The sequence below is a fragment of the Apodemus sylvaticus genome, chromosome X (assembly GCF_947179515.1).
Source record: "Apodemus sylvaticus chromosome X, mApoSyl1.1, whole genome shotgun sequence".
NCBI classification, from domain to species: Eukaryota; Metazoa; Chordata; class Mammalia; order Rodentia; family Muridae; genus Apodemus; species Apodemus sylvaticus.
Genome location: NC_067495.1, coordinates 151,128,017 through 151,151,648, shown reverse-complemented (window position 1 = coordinate 151,151,648; position 23,632 = coordinate 151,128,017). Strand labels below are relative to the sequence as shown.

General features: G+C 37.6%; 1 protein-coding gene across 9 annotated transcripts in view; it reads left to right on the top strand.

Moving 5' to 3' along the window:
• Nucleotides 1-23,632, top strand: part of F8 (coagulation factor VIII) — a 201,958-nt gene that overhangs the window by 125,101 nt on the left and 53,225 nt on the right. For all 9 annotated transcript variants that reach the window (XM_052171818.1, XM_052171820.1, XM_052171819.1 and 6 more), the window contains 7 exons: nucleotides 7,907-8,060; nucleotides 11,072-11,278; nucleotides 11,756-11,984; nucleotides 12,166-12,348; nucleotides 13,280-13,396; nucleotides 16,132-16,203; nucleotides 16,940-17,025. In XM_052171818.1, coding sequence (XP_052027778.1) covers nucleotides 7,907-8,060; nucleotides 11,072-11,278; nucleotides 11,756-11,984; nucleotides 12,166-12,348; nucleotides 13,280-13,396; nucleotides 16,132-16,203; nucleotides 16,940-17,025 — 1,048 coding nt within the window. The remainder of the gene's footprint in view (nucleotides 1-7,906; nucleotides 8,061-11,071; nucleotides 11,279-11,755; nucleotides 11,985-12,165; nucleotides 12,349-13,279; nucleotides 13,397-16,131; nucleotides 16,204-16,939; nucleotides 17,026-23,632) is intronic.

Below are 23,632 nucleotides of genomic sequence, written 5' to 3'. Positions count from 1 at the left end.
GTTGGGTCTTAAGATAGAACTACTCATAACTTCTGAGAACCACCAAATTGATTTCCAGAGAGGTTCTACAAATTTGCACTCCCACCAGCATTGAGGAGTGTTCCTCTTTCTCCACCTCCTTGCTAGCATGTGCTATCATTTGAGTTTATGATTTTAGCCATTCTGATTACTTTTGGTTGAAAGTCTGTTTTATTACAGATTATAATGGCTAGCTACTCCAGCTTGTTTCTTGGGTCCATTTGCTTGGAAAACCTTTTTCTGGCCCTTTATACTGAGATAATGACTATTTTTGTTGCTGAGATGTATTTCTTGTATACAGAAGAATGATGGATTCTGTTTACGCATCCATTCTGTTAGCCTGTGTCTTTTTGTTGGGGAATTGAGTTTGTTGATGTTGAGAGGTATTAATGGCCAATGATTGTTACTTCCTATTATTTTGATGGTGGTGGTGGTGGTGGTGGTGTGTGTGTGTGTGTTTCTCTTCTATTTGCTCTATAGTGTGAAATTATTTCTTGTGTTTTCTTGATTATAGTTAGCCTCATTGGGTTGGAGTTTTCCTTGTAATATCCTCTGTAGGGCTGGGTTAGTAAAAAGGAATTGTTTGAACTTGGTTTTTCATGGAATAGCTTTTTTACTCCAGCTATGGTGATTGAAATTTTTGCTGGGTTCTCTTGGGGTCTGCAAAACCTCTCTGCATGGGCCCTTCTAGCATTTAGAGTCTCAGATGAGAAATTGGGTGTAATGCTCATAGGTCTGTCTTTACATGTTATTTGGCCTTTTTCCCTTGCTGCTTTTAAAATTCTTTCTTTTTTCTGTATATTTAGTATTTTGATTATTACATGGCTGGAGGATTTTGTTTTCTGGGCCAATCTATTTGATATTCTTTTAGCTTCTTGTATATATCTTTCTTTAGGTTAGGGAAATTTACTTCTATGATTTTGTTGAAGATGTTTTCTGGGCCTTTAAGCTGGATATCATCTCCTTCTATTCCTATTATTCTTAGGTTTGGTCTTTTCATAGTGTCCCAAATTTCCTACATGTTTTGTGTTAGAAACATTTTAGCTTTAGGTTTTTCTTTGACTGATGTATTAATTTTTTCTAACATACCTTCTATTCCTTAGATTCTGTCTTCCATCTCTTGTATCCTATTGGTGATGCTTGTATCTGTAGTTCCTGTTCTCTTTCCTAGGTTTTCCATCTCCAGGATTGCCTCAGTTTGTCTTTTCTTTATTGCTTTTGTTTCCATTTCATGTCTTGAATGGTTTTATTCATGTCCTTCCTGTTTGATTGTACTTTCCTTTATTTCTTTATATTTATTTGTTTCCTCTTTAAGGACCTCTACCTGTCTCATTGTATTTTCCTGTATTTCTTTAAGGGAATTTTTTTTCATTTTCTCTTTAAAAGCTTCTATCATCTTTATAAGATTATTTTTAGTTTCATCTTTTTGTGCTTAGGCTATGTTAGCGTATCTAGGGCTTGCTGTAGCAAGATAGCTGGGCTCTGGTAGTGCTATTATTTCCCTGGCCTTTGTTGCTTGTGTTCTTATGCTATCCTTTAGTCATCTGGTTGTTTATGTTGTTGGACAAATGTTCCTGGTGTCAACATGTCTCCTTGGGGAGACAGACAGAGCCTTGATCTTGATAGTGGATCTCATGGAACAGCAAGTTCCTCACCTCAGCTGGCTATGCCCCAGATTGACTCTTTGCTGGCTGTACCCCAGGTGGACCTTCCAGGCATGGGATTGTCTGGGGAGGGGTTAGTCTGGATGCTCCCTTGGGCTTCCACAAGGCTCCTCAGGAAGGCAGGGAGAGCCATAGGACAGAAGATAGAGGCCAGGACACAGTACACAGCTCACCTCTGCTGGCTGTGCCTTAGACCCAAGTGGATAGGGCTGTTTTCTATAATATGGGCAATCCAAAAGAAAAATGGATGGTTTGGTTTTAGGAGAGCCAAAGATCATTGAGCTAGGTTAGAGAAAGCAAATTTAGAGGAAAGGCATTAGAAGAATCAGTCAACAAATATAATGAGTATCTACTGTGTGATAGATTCTGTTTCAGGCACTTGAATACAGTATATCAGGAGCTTACCTTCTCTTAGTGCAATAGAAAACAACTAGTAAAAAAAAAATAGTTAAAGGAGAATTGGGAAGATGGCCTAGTCATAAAGTACTTGGTGTAAGAATATAAGAACCTGACTTCAGCAGAGGACCCAAGTTCAGTTTCCAGTACCCAAATAATTACCCACAACTCCAGCACCTAGAGATCTGTAGCATTCTTCTAGCCTCCATGAGCACACACCCTCATATGCATGCACACATGTGCACACATGTACACATACACAATTTTCAAAATAAAAAAAGTCTTAAAAAACAATGTGGTGAGGGCTAGAGAGATGGCTCAGAGGTTAAGAGCACTGACTGTTCTTCCTGAGGTCCTGAGTTCAATTCCCAGCAACCACATGGTGGCTCATAATCATCTTTAATGAGATCTGGTGCCCTTTTCTGGCTTGCAGTCATATATACAGGCAGGACACTGTATACATAATAAATAAATCTTTAAAAAGATAATGTGGTAACACTTATTTATAATCCTAGTGCTGGAAAGGTAGAAACAAGCAGAAATACGTCTGGGAAGGGGGTATCATTGGCCACCCAGCCTGGCCTAATTAGTGAGCTCCAGGTTCACTGAGAGACACATATCTTTAAAAACAAGATAGATGACTCCTAAGGAATGACATCCAAGGTTCATACCTGACCTTCACAAACGTAGACACATATATAAAAAGAGAAATAAGATAATTACAAGAGTGCTATTCATAAAATAATATAGAATGATACAAGTCACTTCAGCTGTGATAGTAAAAAAAAAAATCCTTTTGAGTAGTTGAGACCTAAATGATGAGGCAAAGTGATAAGAGCTTAGAAAAGACAAGAGAGAAAAGTACAGAGGTCCTAAGAATGGAGCATGTTTAGAACTTTGAGGTATAGAAACAGGTATTACTAGAGTATAGTGAAAAGTTCAAGGTATGCAGGGTACTGAAGTCACAGAATTGGGCAGCTGATGCACAATACAGGTCCTAGAGAAAGAATAGATACCCTTTGTTATTCTGACTCATAAAAAGTGATAATAAATATACCATCTGAGTTCCTATATAAAGCCCATCATACAAATTTTGCACTTTGTCTCATTCCTTTACCCCGCATAAAAATGTTTCTCTAAGCCAGTGGTTCTCAACCTTCCTAATGTTATGATCCTTTAATACAGTTACTCATGCTGTGATGACCCTCAACCATAAAAGTATTGTGTTGCTACTTCATAACTGTAATTTTGCTACTGTTATGAATCATAGTGTAAATATCTGATATGCAGGACATCTGATGTTCAACCCCCAAAAGGGTTTAAGAACCGCTGCTCTAGAAGTTCCCTTTTCTCTCTTATACAGTCAGTTTCTCACTCTCAACTCTAGGTTGGTATTATTCATATCAATTAAGTTATTATTTTAAAAATATTTCAGATTATTTTATGTGTATGAATATTTTTCTGTATGTACATATGTGCACCATATGTGTCTGATCCCCACAGAGATCAGATAAAGTCAAATCCCTTGAAACTAGAATTACAGATAATTGGTAACTACCATGTGGGTTTTAGGACCTGAACTTGGGTCTTTTGGAGAGGCACCAAAAGCTTTAAACTGCTGAGCCATCTGTCTAGCTCCCAATCATGTTATTATTAATGGCTATTCCTTCATTTCATTTATTTAGACCACAAACTTAAGGTTATTGCTTATCTCTCCTTCCTCCCTCCCAAACTCACATCTGATCCATCAGAGGATCTTGTTGGTTATAGTATGTTTTTACAAAAAAAATTTGAAATGCACAAGATGGAAATATAATAAAATGGGAAGATAAGGATGACTAGGGATAAAATCAGTTTACAAAACACTATATAATAATAATAAACTTACAGGCTGCTCTATTAGCTGAGACTTGGCAATGACTCATAGAGGTGGACTATGTTCTGCTCCACTCCATTTGCATGCTGAACTTTTTACTGTCTCCATTTCACCTTGAGCTGATTCAGATGAATTATTATATAGCCTTAAGAATAAAGGAAACTTGGCTTTCTAGATGAATATGTCTGCAGTCAATCTGAATGGAAGTTTACAAAATGAAGTAATATCAGTAAAAATTGAAAAAAGTCTCAATTGAGCTGACTTCTCACATTATAGTACATGAAAATGCTTCCATCAGAATCAATAAGGAGAAATTCTCCCTCAGCAAGCACGTAAGGCAAAGACATTAAATGAATAGATGAAGCCATAAACATCTAAGAAAGAAGAAAACAAAATGTATTAACCTCAGGGTTGGGAAATAAAAATGGTTAATTTAAAATATAAGAAGAATTAATATAAAATTTATTTATTAACTGTTTGAAAATTATAAATTTGAAGCTGAGGAGGCTCAGCATTTTTTTATTCGATATAATTTTTTATTTACATTTCAAATGATTTCCCCTTTTCTAGCCCCCCCCCACTCCCCGAAAGTCCCATAAGCCCCTTTCTCTTCCCCTGTCCTCCCACCCACCCCTTCCCACTTCCCTGTTCTGGTTTTGTCGAATACTGCTTCACTGAGTCTTTCCAGAACCAGGGGCCACTCCTCCTTTCTTCTTGTACCTCATTTGATGTGTGGATTATGTTTTGGGTATTCCAGTTTTCTAGGTTAATATCCACTTATTAGTGAGTGCATACCATGATTCACCTTTTGAGTCTGGGTTACCTCACTTAGTATGATGTTCTCTAGCTCCATCCATTTGCCTAAGAATTTCATGAATTCATTGTTTCTAATGGCTGAATAGTACTCCATTGTGTAGATATACCACATTTTTTGCATCCACTCTTCTGTTGAGGGATACCTGGGTTCTTTCCAGCATCTGGCAATTATAAATAGGGCTGCTATGAACATAGTAGAGCATGTATCCTTATTACATGCTGGGGAATCTTCTGGGTATATGCCCAGGAGTGGTATAGCAGGATCTTCTGGAAGTGAGGTGTCCAGTTTTCTAAGGACCGCCAGACTGATTTCCAGAGTGGTTGTACCAATTTGCAACCCCACCAGCAGTGGAGGAGTGTTCCTCTTTCTCCACACCCTCTCCAACACCTGCTGTCTCCTGAATTTTTAATCTTAGAGGCTCAGCATTTAAGAGAAGGTACTGCTTTTGCAGAGGATCTAAATTTGGTTCCTAGAACCCAATGGCAGTTCACAACTGCCTGTAATTCAAGTTCCAACAGTTCTGACACCCTCTCCTGGTCTCTGTGGACACTGATATGCATGTGGCACACACACAGAGACATACGTGTACATAAATAGAAAGAAATCTTTAAAAATAATTAAATTCAATAGAATTATGAACTTGATGTACATTAAAATATGCTAAAGAGAATGAAGATATTAGTTATAGAATGTAAAAATTTACAACTTTATTTATCATGGAAATGTAAAATAAAATTACAACGAAACATTACTGTGCAACCACCAGAATAGCCAAAAGTATAAAAATGCTGTCAAGTATTTGTGAGGATTTAGAGCAAATAGAACTCCCACATTTTATTTTTGTTAAAAAATGGAAAATATAGCAGCTGATTTAGAAAGCAGTGTACCATTATCTATAAAACCTAAAATATTTCTTTCCAACAATTGAATTCCTGCATGTATGACCAAAACAAATATTCCTATCAGGACTATTTCCAAGTCCCAAATGTAGTAGTAACTCTCTCTCTCTCTCTCTCTCTCTCTCTCTCTCTCTCTCTCTCTCTCTCTCTCTCTTTCATATGTATATATTATATTAACCTAATAGATTAATATTAATCTAATAGAGTGTAATACAACAGCAAGTAACAGAGAATACATAAGGTATAATTACAACATAGATGAATGTCTCAACTGTAATGCTTAGTGAAAGAAAAAACTAAAGATATATATACTGTTGCCCCTTACATACTTAAAATAAAAAGCAAAACTGGACTAATTATTTTATGAATGTGTGGTTAGAAGTGTAAACTTATGAAAAGCAAAGAAATAAGATTATTATAAGCATCAGAAGAGTGGCTACCCTTAGTGGAGAGATAGCAGGGTGTGAGTAGAAAGGGATATATAGTTTTCTGGGAAATGTCTGCATTTCTGAATGAAAGAGGTGTATGTTTCAGTAAAGAATTTTAAAATAATATTTTTAAAAATTTAAGAGAGATCTAAGAAATAGAAACTAGGCTTTCTGATATTTAGAGCATGTTCTTAAGATCTATTTTATTCAACACTCACCAATAAATTTTTTTCTCATTTTATGAAATCAGGTTTCTTTCTTTTTTATTTTATTTTATCTTTTTTTTTTTTACAATCCAGATTTTATCCCCATCCTGGTACACCCTCTGACTGTTCCACATCCTGTACCTCCTTCCCCTATCGCTACGAGGATTTCTTCACCCCCACCCCCCACTCCACCAGACCTCCCCACTCCCTGGGGCCTCCAGTCTCTTGACTCTCTGAATGGAATGAGCACAGACCCGGCAGTCCTCTACTGTATTTGTGTTGAAGGGCCTCGTACCAGCTGGTATATGCTGCCTGGTTGATGGGCCAGTGTTTGAGAGATCTCAGGGGTCCAGATTAGTTGAGGCTGCCTGATAGGTCCATTTTTGTGAGCACTCCATAGCCTCAATAATAGTGTCAGGCCTTGGGTCTTCCCCTTGAGCTAGATCCCATTTTGGGCCTTGTCACTGGACCTCCTTTTCCTCTGCCTCTTCTCCATTTTTGTCCCTGCAGTTCTTTCAGACAGGAACCAATAAACTTAAAGATTTATTTATTTAATGAGTAAATGAGTCTTCTATCCACATGTACACCAGCATGACAGAAGAGGGCATCAGATCCCATTACAGATGGTTGTAAGCCACTATGTGATTGCTGGGAATTGAACTCAGGACTTCTGGAAGATCAGTCAGTGCTCTTAATCACTAAGTCTTCTCTCCAGCTGTCAATAATAAATTTTTGAGTACTAGCCTTGTATTAGATAATATTCCGACTACTTGGAATGAAGCAGTAGAAAAAATAGACAAAACCCCAGCTTTTAAAGAACTTACATAGTAGTAAATTCTGAAGACAATATTTCAAAGGGGATAGAGTGGTTAGCCATACAAATTATTTGTTAGCTATCTAATAAAATAAGGACACAGAAATTTTGTGAACTTCTGACCTCTAGCTATTTGGCATTTGCCAATTTAGTTTATACAATTATGTGTCCTGAAACCAAAACCTACCCTTCTTTCCTTTTCTTTCCTCTCCCCTCTTTTCCCCTTCCTTCCTTTCTTCCTTTCTTCATTCCTTCCTTCCTTCCTTTTTTGTAAAAGAGTCTCAGGTACCTAAAGCTATTCTCAAACTATTTTTTTTTTTATTTTTTGGTTTTGTCGAGACAGAGTTTCCTGGAACTCACTCTGTAGACCAGGCTGTCCTCAAACTCAGAAATCTGCCTTCCTCTGCCTCCCAAGTGCTGGGATTACAGGTGTATGCCACCACCGCCCCGGCTATTCTCAAACTTTCTATGTTTCCAAAATACTGGCTTAAAGCTTATAGTGTTTCTTTTGTTTCAGACTTCTGGGTGCTGGAGTTACATCCACCATAACCAGATTTTGCTGCACTAGAAATGGAACCCAGAGATCCCTGCATGTTGGCAAGCACTACCAACTGAGCCACATTGCTAGTCCCTGAAAATTATCTTTCATCTCTTTCTTTCCTGCCTGCACCATTATTATTTATCATGAGTTTTTCTTAAGTGTATCTCAAATACAGGGAAAACAAAAGTGTGAGACATCCTTCCTCATGGGTCCATAAACTACTGTTTTTCTTCTGCTTTTTTTTCAGGGATCAAAGTGGCAATGTACCTCAGTTCAAGAAAGTAGTTTTTCAGGAATTTACTGATGGCTCCTTTAGTCAGCCCTTATACCGTGGAGAACTAAATGAACATCTGGGGTTGTTGGGACCATATATAAGAGCAGAAGTTGAAGACAACATTATGGTAAGTTAAGGACAATTGAATTATAAAAATAATTCTATATATTTAGTTTGTTTCTAATTATAAAAATAATATATGTACACATGATAAAAGTAGATGTTAAATAGTCTAGTCTAGTGGTTCTCAACCTGTAAGTTGACACCCCTTTGGGAGGATAAAGTAACCCTTTCATAAGGGTCACACATCAGCTATCCTACATATCAAATATCTATATTACCATTCATAACAGTAGCAAAATTATAGTTATGAAGTAACAATGAAAATAATTTTATGGCCGTGGGTCACCATAATATGTGGAACTATATTAAAGGATTGTAGCATTAGGAAGTTTGAGAACTACTGGTCTAGGCCTAACATAACAGTCTGCAAGACCCTTGCAAGCAAATATAAATATGTGTGTCCTAGCACAAAATTAAAAACTTACTTTGAACATTATGAAGGTTTCTTTGAATTTTTTGAAACTCAATTTTATAATTCTTCAGTACAAGAATTATAAAATACAAGAACATCTGTAGATGACATCATGTCACAGTATGAGAAGGCTAGATACAACTGATGTGTGGGAAAAGGAAACTGTGAAAGAGAAGGAAGAAAAGGAAAAAGTAGAGGAGTATGGGAGGAATATGTTCAAACTGCATCATACGCAGCTATGAAAACATCCTATGTAATATAGTAACACATACAATGTATATATATAGCAGTGCAAAAAATAATGTAATCTCCAATCTGAAAAAAATTAAGTGCATAAAAATTAAAAAGTTGAAAATAATCCTGTAGTTAACATTTTGATGTATATTTCTCATCTGTTGCCTGATTTTTATCTATTAGAAATTATATCATATGTAATTTTGCTTCTTTTAATTATGTATTATGTAATAAACATTTTATATCATCAAACACTTCCAAAATAAGAAAGGAAGGACTCTGTGGCCGGGTGTGGTAGCACATGACTTTAATCCTCTCCCACTCTTCACCTTACCTCCCATCCCTGGAGTCATAGGCAGGTGGATCTCTGAGTTTTATTTCAGCCTCATCTATGTAAGAAATTCAAGGACTGTCAAGACAACATTAAAGAGACTCTGTCTCTAAAACCAAACCACAAAAAAGAATGACTACATGATAATCTATTATGTGAATTGATGGAACAATAGGTTCCTTAATCTTGTACTTTGAATAACCTTTTAAATCATTTCCTTTTTCCTTTTATTTCTTTGAGACAGCATTTTACAATGTAGCCTTGACCTGCAACTCCTATCTTTGCCTTTTGAGTGCTGTGATTAAAGGTGAATGCTACCAAGCCCAGTTTCCCTCTTTTCTATTTTATAAATAATTTTTTTCCTTTAACTAGATAAAACTCCAGAACTTTACTATATATGAATTATGAATTCTCTGTGAACATCCTTTGTAAATTTGTCTTTTTAAAGGGGATAATTTTATTAATATTACCTTACATATTAGATATTTACCAGTGATGATTTTAACCAAAATGATTTAAATATAAAAATTATGCTATAAAAGAAAATATTTAAAAGCCTTCTGGGTAGAGAAAAATTTTTATAAATATAAAAGCAGTGAAATTGCCAAAGAGAAAAGTTTTATGAGTTACTACCTAAAAAATCTGCTTTATTTTTTAAAAATCTTATGAAATTAAGAGACAGTAAACTTAAGAAAATACTTTTTTAAAGAAAGTACTTTCATTATTTAACCATATCTCAATAACTCCTATAAAATGTAAGTAATTTTTGGTGCATTTTAAGAAAAAGATAAAAGTTATTTTATTTTATTTCAAAAATATTCATTCATTTTTCCAACTGACTGATAGTAAACATAGAACCTCTAAAGCTATGGTATTATAGATACTTTTTTTTTCTAACTTGGAATTTATTTTACTTTGCATATATTCTATGATAAATATGCATAGGTTATTGAACCTAAAAAGAAAGCATTTTTTAAAAAGGATACAATGATGGGTGAGTAGGGATGTAGGATTTGATCTAGGAGAAAAAGTAGAGGTGAATTTAATCAAATTACAGTCTCAATTCTCAAAGAACTGATTAAAATAAATAAAAAATTTTAAAGATAATATACATTCATTATGGAATTTGGTTGCAAATTGGTACAACCACTCTTGAAATCAGTCTGGCGGTTCCTCGGAAAACTGGGCACCTCACTTCCAGAAAATCCTGCTATACCACTCCTGGGCATATACCCAGAGGATTCCCCACCATGTAATAAGGATACATGCTCTACTATGTTCATAGCAGCCCTATTTATAATTGCCAGATGCTGGAAAGAACCCAGGTATCCCTCAACAGAAGAGTGGATGCAAAAAATGTGGTATATATACACAATGGAGTAGTATTCAGCCATTAGAAACAATGAATTCATGAAATTCTTAAGCAAATGGATGGAGCTAGAGAACATCATACTAAGTGAGGTAACCCAGACTCAAAAGGTGAATCATGGTATGCACTCACTAATAAGTGGATATTAACCTAGAAAACTGGAATACCCAAAACATAATGCACACATCAAATGAGGTACAAGAAGAAAGGAGGAGTGGCCCCTTGTTCTGAAAAGACTCAGTGAAGCAGTATAGAGCAAAATCAGAACAGGGAAGTGGGAAGGGTTGGGTGGGAAAACAGGGGGAGGGAAGGGGACTGATGGGACTTTCGGGGAGTGGGGGTCCAGAAAAGGGGAAATCATTTGAAATGTAAATAAATATATCAATAAATTAAAAGAAAAAGAAACCTCAAGTAATCACTCCTCAAGTAATAGTGACATTTTCTGTTTACTTTTGAATTACCTTTAAGTGTTCAATAAATTTCTCCTTTGTAATTTTCATCTTATAAAACTAGAATTCAATTTTTTCTAATAACTTTATTCTCAAGGTCTAAGTTAATAAAAATTGGATAAAGACAAAAGATAGAGGGATAGAAATGTAAAACCTTATAAATCCTTAGGATTTTATCATTCTAAAAAAAATTATTCTTCTGGATTTTTTTCCTCTTCAGGTGACTTTCAAGAACCAGGCCTCCCGTCCCTACTCCTTCTATTCTAGCCTCATTTCTTATAAGGAAGAACAGAGAGAAGAACCTAGAAGAAACTTTGTCAAGCCTAATGAAACCAAAATTTATTTTTGGAAAGTTCAGCATCATATGGCACCCACAGAAGATGAGTTTGACTGCAAGGCCTGGGCTTATTTCTCTGATGTTGATCTTGTAAGCTGTTCTTTATTGGGCTAGCCATATTCTCACTTAAAAGAAATGATCTTTATTATTTTTTTTAGAATTTTTTAATGAGTATGGGTGTTTTGCCTGTGTTTATATCGGTGTATCATGTGCATGCCTCGTGCCCACAAAGACCATAAGGTGGCTTTGGATCCCCTGAAACTGGAGTTAAAAACAGTTGTGAGCTGACATGTGGGTACTGGGAATAAAACACAGATCTTCTAGAAGAGCATCCATGCTCTTAACCATTGAGCTATCTTTTCCAGACTGATTTTTATCTTCTATGGTAAGCACTTTGGTATTTATCCTAAGCACAGTGAGAAGTTTTAAGGAAGGGAAGTGATACTGCTTTTCTATGTTAGAAATATTACTCTGGAATCTACAACATAGAATGAATGGTACATTGGCATGCAAATTGATAAGAGAGAACTTACACTAATACAATTAATGCCCTCCTGGGAACTCTAGGAAAGAGATATGCACTCAGGATTAATTGGACCACTTCTGATTTGCCACATGAACACACTGAATCCTGCTCATGGAAGACAAGTGTCAGTACAGGAATTTGCTCTGCTTTTCACTATCTTTGATGAGACCAAGAGCTGGTACTTCACTGAAAATGTGGAAAGGAACTGCAAGACACCCTGCAATATCCGTATGGAAGACCCAACCTTGAAAGAGAATTATCGCTTCCATGGTAACAAAATCCATACATAAATATTACTCACTGTGAAATATAGTGTGTACTTTTTCAAATGAGCCATGAGCCAGAGGCTTGAAGAGTAATAAGTGAAATCCTGAAGGATACCAGTATTTTCTTTGGAGAATCAGGCACTTTAGTGATAGAATTTAGTAATTTTCTATTTGTTCTTCTCCAGCAATCAATGGTTATGTGATGGATACCCTACCAGGCTTAGTAATGGCTGAAGATCAAAGGATTCGATGGTATCTTCTCAGCATGGGCAACAATGAGAACATCCAATCTATTCATTTCAGTGGACATGTTTTCACTGTACGGAAAAAAGAGGAGTACAAAATGGCAGTGTACAACCTCTACCCAGGTGTGAGCTAGTTAGTTCTGTTCTCTACCTACTGTATTTATTTATAACTTACTTTAAATGGTCTTGGTACTATTGATATAATCAGTTGCAGAGAAACTTCTTGCTGAAAATGCCTTACTTTTTCAAAGTAACTTTATCCTATAAACAGAGATAAATACATTAGCAAATGAACAAGATAATTTCAGATGCATAAACACTACTTGAAATTAATAACACCAGATAGTACTTTCCTAAGAATCCTTTATTATATTCCTCTCAAATCACACATGATACTAGCAGCTATCAAGAATGATTTGTTTACAGATGTAACCAATATATTGATGAAGCACTAATGACAGGGTTGATCAAAACACAGTTTTATTTCAGTTCTCCATTTGTCTCTTTTAAATAGTACAGTTTTGTGTATTTGTGTGTGTGTGTGTGTGTGTATGTGTGTGTGTGTGTGTTTATATCTGTGTCTATATGCACATATAAGTGTCTGGTGCCCACAAAAGTCAGAAGAAGTCATCAGAACCCCTGGAACTATAATTGCAGGCAGTTGTGAGTGACCTAACATAGGTAATTGGATACCAAACTCAGGTCCTTTGCAAGAACACTAGTACATTTAACCCCTGAGCCACCTGTCTAGCTTCACCCCTCCCTCTAGCTTCTTATAACTTGAGATCCCTTTACCTAGTACCCTGCATCCTAGATGATCTTACTGTGATTTCTATTCACCTTGAAGGTTACATCTGGTTAATAGTAAAGATACCTCTAGGATTTTTTTTTCAGAGCAAAACATCACATGACAAATCTTTTGCAGTTGAGAGATTTAAGATGATGGAACTGAATTTTGGTAGCTCTATTTTCATGTTACATATTGTAAATAAGTCAATGTATTTCTACTCATTTTTTAATGAAAAATAATTTTTGTTTCCTTTTGTTTTAAAAGGTGTTTTTGAGACACTGGAAATGATACCATCCAGAGCTGGAATTTGGCGAATAGAATGCCTTATTGGCGAGCACTTACAGGCTGGGATGAGCACTCTTTTTCTGGTATACAGCAAGCGTGAGTAACTATGGATAGAAGTTCACTAACCATTCAATTTCCATACTATTTTCCTCCTCCTTGAAGTGGCTATCTTTGTCAAAAAAATAAATAAATAAATACAAGCTTGTGTTACTATTAAATTTAAAATGAATGAGCATTGGACCCTTTGAATCTGAAGCTGTGATATTTAGCAGACTGGTGCTTGAAAGTCTTCAATTTCACAATAGCAGATTTTGGAGCTTAATGTTTATTTAATAACCAAAGATAACTTAGAAATTTCACTTGTAAGAGTTTGGGGATATAACCTTGTGATGGTTTGTATATGCTCAGCCCAGGAAGTGGCGCTATTAGGAGGTGTGGCCTTGTCAAAGTAGGTGGGTCACTGTGGGTGTGGACTATAAGACCCTCATCCTAGCTGCCTGGAAGTGAGTATACTGATAGCAACCTTCAAATGAAGATGTAGAACTCTCAACTTCTCCTGCACTATGCCTGCCTGGATGCTGCCATGCTTCTGCCTTGATGATAATGGACTGAACCTCTGAAACTGTAAGCTAGCCCCAATTAAATGTCCTTAGAAAAGTTGCCTTGGTCATGGTGTCTCTTCACAGTAGTAAAAACCTAACTAAGACAAAAGTTGGTACCAGGGACTGGGGCATTGCTGTGATAGGCCTGACCATGCTTTTGTTTGAAAGAATGTGGATTTGGGGACTTTGGATTTGAAAAGCAGTGGAATGCTTTAAATGTGTCTTACTGGGCTATCCTCATGGGAATATTGAAGACTTTGTTACTGAGAGTGATTTGAATTGTGCAGACCCAAGAAGTTTCATTGAAGAATTTCAATACGTGGCCTAGAGACTGTTTTGTGGTGTTTTGGTGAAGAATATGGCTACTTTCCCCCCTTGTCTGAAGAGTCTGCCTGAGGCTAATATGAAGAGACTCATATTAATTGCATTGACAAAGAAAGTCTCAGAAACACCCATCATAGACTTTGTTCTCTGGTTAAGTCTCATGAAGACCATTTTAAACAAGTTTAGCAAGCTGAGAAAGGAAAAATATAAAATATATGGTTCAAGTATTATAAGGGTACCATGAAGTAAAATGGAGCTGAATCCTGGGTTAAAAGAGATAACAAATTAAGAGAGTGGGACTTTGGGGCAAGAGTCTACCCAGCTAATTTTAGGTCCAGGCATGGTGGTACACATCTTTAATCCTAGGAGATAAAGCCAAGCAGATCTCTGAGAGCAAGTTCTAGGTGAAGAAAAGCTTAAATCCAGCCATTGTGGTACACACCTTTAATCCCAGGAGGCAGGCATGCAGCTGAGTTCAAGGTTAATCTACAGAGCAAGATCCAGGACAGCCAAACTTAAGCAGTGAAAGAATTGGACAACAGAAAGCTGATAATAATGCAATAGATCAAAGGGGCCATGTACCAGCTCCTGCAAGCAGCAGAACTAGGCAGCTTTGACCATGTGGCTCTGGCTTTATAGTCAAGAGGAGAAGGACACTACTGGGACAATTGATGCTGGTTAGCTGAAGCTAAGAAATTAGTGGTGATTAAGAAGAGACCAGCATCACTGAGGTGAAATCTTCTGGAAAGTGTTTTCTGAGAGCACAGAGGCTGTGTTCCAGAAATAGCCAAGGTTGTACCTCATTCTGCAGCTGTACTTCATAATGTGTAACAGTCACCAAGGTGGTACTGGTTTTGATGGCATGAAAGTGTCATGAAGAACAGCTGAGGCTTGGCACTGTGAAAGACCAATGAAGACCTTTGGTGAAGGCATAGCCTCAGTTGTAGTTGATGGCCCAGGATTGAAGGGGTCATGCAAAGGATTTGAGACTTGGCACCATGAAGAGAGCCAATGACAGGCTATTGGTGAAGCTTACTTGCAGCAGAAGACCCCGGTGTATTGGAGATGCCAGTACCATGGGATGATCACCAAGAACAGCAGCAGCAGTGGAATGGAGCACTCTAAGCTTAGAGTGCTAAAGAGGACAGAGCTGGAGAAGTGATGCCAGCCCTTTGGAGGAGCCTAGAAGATCATGTGTGGCTCCCAGACATTGAAACAAGAAGCTGTAACATTGAAGTTGCCTTGGAGACTCCAAGATGTTTGAGATGCCAGAGCTGTGGGCTATCTGCTGAGGAAAGCTGCTAACAGGGAGTGGGACCAGCCTAGAAGAAAGAAGATTGTTGCTGTCAACAAAGATTAAAAAGGAGTTGAAGATTTGAAGACTGATTTGACATCAGACATGGAGATGCAGTTTGGAGGTTGCCCAGCTGGTTTCCTGTCTTGCTTTGGGGATTAGAGTTAAGAGATTAGATGAATCTCAGAAGAGACCGTGAACTTTTGACTTTTAACATTGTTTTCTTCTTTTTTTATTTAATCTTTTTTAAAATCCACATTTTGTCCCCTCCTGGTCCACCCTCTGATTGTTCCACATCCCATACCTTCTCCCTCCACTTCCTCGAAGATATCTCCACTCAGGAACACTTCATGGATATACCAGCAGTTCAGTTAAGTAAGGTCTGGTTAGCAATAGTGGTGGCATTACCTATTACAGACAGCCAGGCCTCAGCCTTGTCAGCAGGCGGAACCAGGAGGAACACCAAGGGAAATTCTTGACTGTGCCTCTCTCAGGGAAGTGAAGATCAGCAAAGACAAAAGACACCCATAAATGGGAGAACCACCACTTACCTAAAAATATTATAATGTAATGGGTTCTGAGTAATTTCTAGCCTCTGTGTTTGATTTCAGAGTGTCAGATTCCTCTGGGAATGGCTTCTGGAAGCATCAGAGATTTCCAGATTACAGCTTCAGGACACTATGGTAAATACTATTATTTTTGCCATAAGTATCTGGGTTGATTCTTTTTTCCATTTCTGTTGGACAGTTTCAAATAATCAATCTACTCCCTTCCATGCTTTTCTCTTTTTTACATTATTTTATTTTACATATATTGGATGTTTTGTCTTCATGGAAATGGGCATTATGTGAAATTCCCAAATAATAACTTAAAAATATTATGTTGAAAAAATTTTATTACACGTGTGTGTGTGTGTGTGTGTGTGTGTGTGTGTGTGTGTGTGTGTACCTCTACTTTAAAGGAGAAAATACCCCCTTGGAAAGAGGTTTAAGTATCATTTATTTAATGTGTTTCTGGATAGAAATACTATACTTTTTATTTATTTTTGCTATTTTTTAATTTTCTAGCATTTCTACAATAAATGTACACTATATGGTAAAGAAATATTTTAGTACCACTTGTAGATTGCATATATAGCTCAGTAGTAGCACACTTGCTTAACACATGCAAGGTCCCAGGTTCATTCCCCAGTATTGCCTCTCCCCAAAGAAAATAGAACATGGAATATATGACACCAAAAAGTAAATTCTTTAAACAATAATAGATACTATCATGCTATAAAAAGTTTAAACATGCTTTTTTATCTCTTCTGCAACTAGAATTAACCTTTCTCTAGATAATACTGTTGTTCCCAAGTTTTTAAGATAAATCCAATTGAAAATACCATAATATGATCTTTCTCTTCTTTCTTGGACAAAGGACAGTGGGCCCCAAACCTGGCAAGACTTCATTATTCTGGATCAATCAATGCCTGGAGTACCAAGGAGCCCTTTTCTTGGATCAAGGTCAGAAAACTATGAGAAATGTATCAACATTCAACAAGTTCAAAATATTATCATATGTAATCTTTCCCATAGAATATCATTTAACATATGAGGAAACTATAGAATATAATGATTAATTTGTTCAAAAATATGCATAAATTAGTCACTTGGAATAGAATTTAATACGCAGATCCATCCCATTTCTAGAATGATTTCTATAAATTTGAATTTACTACCTGTGGTAGTTTGTATAGGTTTGGCCCCCATAGATTTGCATGTTTGTATGCTTGGCCATAGGGAGTGACACTATTAGGAGGTACGGCCTTATTGGAGGAGATGTGGCCTTATTGGAGGAATTGAGTCACTGTGGGGGTGGGCTTTCAGGACTCCTGTGCTCAGGCTCCACTCAGTATGGAAGATAGTCTCCTCCTGGTTGCCTTTGGATCAAGGTGTAGAACTCTCAGCTCCTTTTTCATTACCACGTCTGCCTGGACACTGCCATGCTTCCTGCCATGATTATAATGTACTGAACCTCTGAACTGTAAGACAGTCTCAATTAACTATTGTTCTTTATAAGAGTTGCCTTGGTCATAGTGCCTCTTCACAGCAATAGAAAGATAACTAAGACACTATTTTCTTTTTTCTTTTTCTTTTTTTCTGAGACAGGGTTTCCATGTGTAGCCCTGGCTGTCCTGGAACTCATTCTGTAAACCAGGCTGGCCTTGAACTCAGAAATCCACCTGCTTCTGCCTCCCAAGTGCTGGGATTACAGAAATGTGCCACCACTGCCCAGCAAGACACTATTTTCAAGATCACGTATTTTCTATGATGAGATATCTCCAACTGAGTAAGAGCCCCTGAATCCCCTAAAGTTCTTCATTTTTATACAGAATACATAGCTTAGTCCTTAATCTTAAGATCCAATAAATTTTAGCTTCTTTTGTATAATTAAATCTGTCTTTTTTTTAAAGAAGATTTATATCCCTTGGGTATTAGAAAGTACCTACTCAATATAGTCTACTGTGGTAAAGTAAGATGGACTAATATTTGAGGTAGGTTAACTCAACATTTTTAAATGTAAACAGTCTCTCAGATTATCTCACTCTGCTATTTCATCAAGAGCAGACCTCATAAATGGAAATATGATGTACACAAAATCACATGTATTATTTGGCATTTTCTAGTACTCACCAAAAATGAACATGAGCACAGGTATTTTACCAAGATGCACATAGGGCCCCTGGGTACAGCTGTCCTCTGGATGTAGTGGTACTAACAGTCTTTCCCTCATCTGTCCTCTTCCCTGCATAACTCCTAAGTGCAGATGATGCTAGTGAGAGGATTAACAAAGGCCATGCCCAGAAGACAGCCTTCCCCAAAGACTAGCCTAACCTTTTGCTACTTCTAACATCATTTAGGCACTGAAACTTACTACTCGGCAACATTAACTGAAATGCACACCTAACCAATGGGTAGACAACTTGAGCCAACCAACAGCTAAAGTGCCTTTTTCTGAGTACTAATCTTTGCCCTAGCCCACCACCATCACCTGGTAACAGTATCTGCTCAAAGGCCAAGTTTAACCTCCATTTTCCTAGTGTGACCATTCCTATGAAAGAACAAAATAATCCTTAAAAAGTGCTGTCAGCCCTCTTTTTTTTTTTTTACCTGTGTTCCTTATACACAGTTGTCATCTGACTGTTACATCCTAAAGGAGAACACATGGTTAAAAGTAGAGCAAGTGGATAGAGTAGAATTGACAAAAGAGTTCCTATTGAACATAGAACTGTTAAGCCATATCTGGACAGTGTGGGAGAAATTCATGTTGCTAGGCTTACTGGAAGGGAAGAGAAGTTCACAGTGTATTGAGAGAGCCCCTGCCAGAGGTGCATCTCCCAGCTTCTCCGTGGGAATACATTTGTTGAGTGGAAACACCCCTTCTACATATGCTAGTGTGTAGATCTGATGATAAGCTTAGGAATGCTATACTTCCTGTGGTCTGTTGCTTTGTGTTTCCTTGTGAGCTGAGACGGGGCGAATGCAGAATTTAATTGTAACTTTGCCAGTACATCTATCTAGAGGCCTGCTGCTGTTTTTGTCTTTTATGAAATTTCTGTTGCCAAGAAAGACAGGATTACAATTTTGTCTGACAGATTGATATGGCATGGTGTATTCTTGGTTATCAAAATCCCTGTGTAGCATGGGGGTTTTTAGTTGGTGAATATTCAAAATGTAGGGAAAGCATGGTACACACTATATAATCTCAATTACCCACGTGTATGTACACTTGCAAGATCTAGAACAACACATCAATCTGAGCTACTTGAGACTGGGTGACTTTGTTCTTGCTTTCTTGCGTTTTGTCTCCTATAATGCACACATTAAAGAAATAAACACAAACTTCTTTAAAAAATGAACATAAAAATTATCCTTTTATTTTAATGTCTCTTTGTATGTGTGTATGGTATGAATTTATGTGTGTGCATATGTGTGTGCTTATACATAGCACATGTTGAGACCAGGGTTAAATATCAGTTGTATTTGTCTGTTACTCTCCATAGTATGGGGTTTGGGGTTTTTTTATTTCATTTTTGTTTTTCTTTTTTCCTGAGACAGGGTTTCCCTGTATAGCCCTGGCTGTCCTGGAATTCACTCTGTAGATTAGGCTGGCCTCGTCCATTTTATGTTTAACAATATTTTTATTTACTCTTTGGGAATTTCAAATAATATCATTTGAACATATTCATGCCTGCTCTCACAATTCTTTCCATGATCATCCTCTCCACTCTCTCTTAGCTTCCACCCAACTTTTGAGATTTCTTCTTTTTCTTTCTACTTTAAGTCCACTTTGTATTGTCCAACTAGTCTTAGTAGTGGGACCTTCTCTGTGTGTGTTCAACCTACTGGATGTTATTCTGGTGAAGAAAGCTGATCTTCCTTCTCCCAGCAGCTATCAAATGCCCAAAGTTCATGAGCTAGTGGTATGACTTTACACCCACTTTCCCCCACCTCATAATGGGATTTTTTTTTCTGGTTCAAGCTGGTGTAAGCTTTGTGCACATTGTTACATTGCTTTGAGTTCATAGGTGTTACTACCCCATTGTGTCTAGAAAACACTGTTCTTTGTTGTTATTGACCATCTCTGGCTCTTACAATCTTTCCATTACATCTTCCACAAAAATCCCTGATCTGTAAAGGGTATTTAATATGTATGTCCCACTTTAAGCTGAGCACTCTTATTCTTTGTATGTTGAACTGGTTGGGAGTCTCTGTGTTAATTGTCATCTACTGTAAGGAGAAACCTGCCTAATGAGGGTTGAGAAATACATTGAGATAAGGGTATAGCAATAAGTCATCAGAAGTAAATTTAATACTATATCTATTTAGCAAAATAATAATATTGAGTCCTCCTCTAGGGCCTATGACTTAGCAAATCTCAGGTTCTTGAACCTTTTAACTGGTCATGGGTTCCATGTCATGGAGCAGGTCTTATATCTAAGCAGAAAGTGGTTGGTCACTTCAATAACATTTGTTCCATTATAATACCAGAGGACATATATTGTCAGATCAGGCATTATTGTAGCTTACAGAGTTCATAGTTGGACAATATTTTAACTACTTTTCTCCCTTGGCAGTATACATAGAAAAATCTAGCACCATGAAAGCTGGAAAAGATTCAGTTCTGTTTAGGAGGCAGGCCATTGAGAGTTTGACCCTGCTCCAGTGAATATATAGATAACATAAAGTCATCTTTTTTGTTGTTGTTCTTTCTTCTTTCTTTCTTTCTTTCTTTCTTTCTTTCTTTCTTTCTTTCTTTCTTTCTTTCTTTCTTCCTTTCTTCCTTTCTTTCCTTTTCTTTCATTCTTTGTTCTTATTTTTATTTTTTATTTTTTGTTTTTAAGATTAATTTTTTGTTAATTAATTAATTATTTTTTTACACTCCATATTTTATTCCCCTATACCTCCATCCACCCACTAACAGTTCCACATCCCATACCTCCTCCGACTGTCCCTTCTCCACATGGATGTCCCCACCCCTACACACACCTGACTTCTCAACACCCTGGAGCTCCAATGTCTTGACAATTAGGGGCATTATCTCTGAATGAACACAGACCCGGCACTCCTCTACTGTATGTGTGTTGGAGGCCTCATATCAGCTGGTATGTGCTGCCTGTTTGGTGGTCTAGTGTTTGAGAGTTCTCGAGGGTCCTGATTAAATGAGACTTCTGGTCCTTTTACAGGATTGCCCTTCTCCTCAACTTATTTCAACCTTCCCTAATTCAACAGCAGAAGTCAGCTTCTGTCCATTGGTTGGGTTCTAATGTATGAATCTGACTCTTTCAGCTGCTTGTTGGTTCTTCTGGAGTGAGTTCATGCTAGGTCCCATTTTGTGAGCACTCTACAGCCTCAGTAATAGTGTCAGGACTTGGGACCTCCCCTTGAGCTGGATCTCACTTTGGCTCTGTCTCTGGACCTTCTTTTCCTCAGGCTCCTCTCCATTTCCATCCCTGTAATTCTTTGAGACAGGAACAATTATGGGTCATAGTTGTGGCTCTTGGATGTCCCCTTCTCCCTCATTTGATGCCTGTCTTTCTGATGGGGGTGGACTCTATAAGTTCCCTCCCCCTACTGTCAGGCATTTCATCTAAGGTCCCTCCCTTTGAGTCCTCAGAGTCTCTCACCTCCTAGGTCTCTGGTGCATTCAGGAGAGTCTTCCCAACCTCCTATCTCCCCCCCCCCCCCCCTGAGTTTGCCTGTTTCCATTCTTTATGCTAGCCCTCTGGGCTTCCATCCTTTGTCCTTTTCCCTCACCCAATACCAGATCGTGTTTCCCTCTCCTACCACTCCCTCCCCCGATGGGTTGGTTTTTTTTATTCGATATAATTTTTTATTTACATTTCACATGATTTCCCCTTTTCTAGCCCCCCACTCCCCGAAAGTCCCGTAAGCCCCCTTCTCTCCCCCTGTCCTCCCACCCACCCCTTCCCACTTCCCCGTTCTGGTTTTGCCGAATACTGTTTCACTGAGTCTTTCCAGAACCAGGGGCCACTCCTCCTTTCTTCTTGTACCTCATTTGATGTGTGGATTATGTTTTGGGTATTCCAGTTTTCTAGGTTAATATCCACTTTTTTTTTGTTTTTTTTTTTTTTGTTTTTTTTTTTGTTTTTTTTTTTTTGTTTTTTGTGGGATGTAGTTTATAATAGAGACTAGACTTGGAAGGACTTGGGAGAGAGATTGTAATCAGGGTGCATTATGTCAAGTTAACATAAATCTAGCCAACACAGATCTCTGGAATGTATTTCTCTCTCTTGGGTTGGTTCTATGCTCACTCTGCAGCTCTCCTTGGCAGGTATCCCACAGCTCTTGCATCTACAACTTCTTGGGGACTCTATTGAAATCTAAGCTTCACTTTTACAGCTCCATACAACTGTCTCTCTGACATATACCTAACCTCAGCAGTTCCTTAGCCTCAGAGGGAGATACCAAAACCCCTTTCTTGTATCCTTGACTCTAAAACTAGAACCACACTGCCAAGTTCTGTGCTGGAATTTGGCCCCTCATTCAATTGCATCTTCACCAGCTTTTTGTTTTCAGTGGTTTCCTTTACTGCTTAAGCTTTTCATTAATTCATTTTCACAAGTTGGAAGCTGGATGGGTCTTTCCCTAGGCCACCACTCCTTTTATTCCATTTAGCCTCAGGCTTTTCTGTAAACTTTTTCTCTCCTTGAGCACTAGACTTAGCTCAGCTCTATTATACTTCCAGATGCCACTTTTCTCCTCAAGCTGTACATTTTATATTTTTGTTCTCTACTTGTTCCTTTTCATTATATATCTGCATAGGAGCAACCACTAATAACCATGTGACAGAGTCAATTCTAGGATGTCTTAAAATCTCCTCTGCCAATGATATTAATCCAACACTCTTTAATTTAGCCTCAGGCAGATTTTTTTAGACAAGGGCAAAAAGTGGCTACAAAATTTCACAAGAATTGTCTCTGGGCACTTAATATTTTCCTATGAAACCTCTTGAGCAGGGCTGTCATAATCTACATTGTCAGAACCACTCTCTTCTAAACTCCTATTAGTATGATCCTTTAAGCCACGCCTAACGAATTCAACTGCTTTCTTAATCCAAAATCCACATACTGCTATAAGTAGCATGGTCATTTCTGTAGCAGCAATACTCGTGGTACCAACTTCTATCTCAGTCAGTGTTCTATTGCTGTGAAGAGATGCCATAACCAAGGCATCTCTTATTTTTTTTAAAAAAAAAAAAAGTATTTAATTGGGGATGGCTTGCAGTTTCACAGTTTTAGTCCATTTTTGTCATGGTAGGAAGCATGCTGACATGCAGGCAGATAATGGTGCTGAAGAAGTGGCTGAGAGTTCTACATCCAGAACCTCAATCAGCAGGAAGAGAGTGATACTGTGCCTGGTTTGTGCTTTTAAAACCCCAAAGCCTACCCCCAGTGACACACTTCCTCTAACAAGGATATACCTCCTAAACACTCTCCAGAAGTTGTAATTCCTAATAACCATGAATTGAAATATATGTGCTTATGGCTGCCATATAGGTTTCCATATGACTTTTTCAAAAATCTTTTAAATGTTATTTGCCCTATTA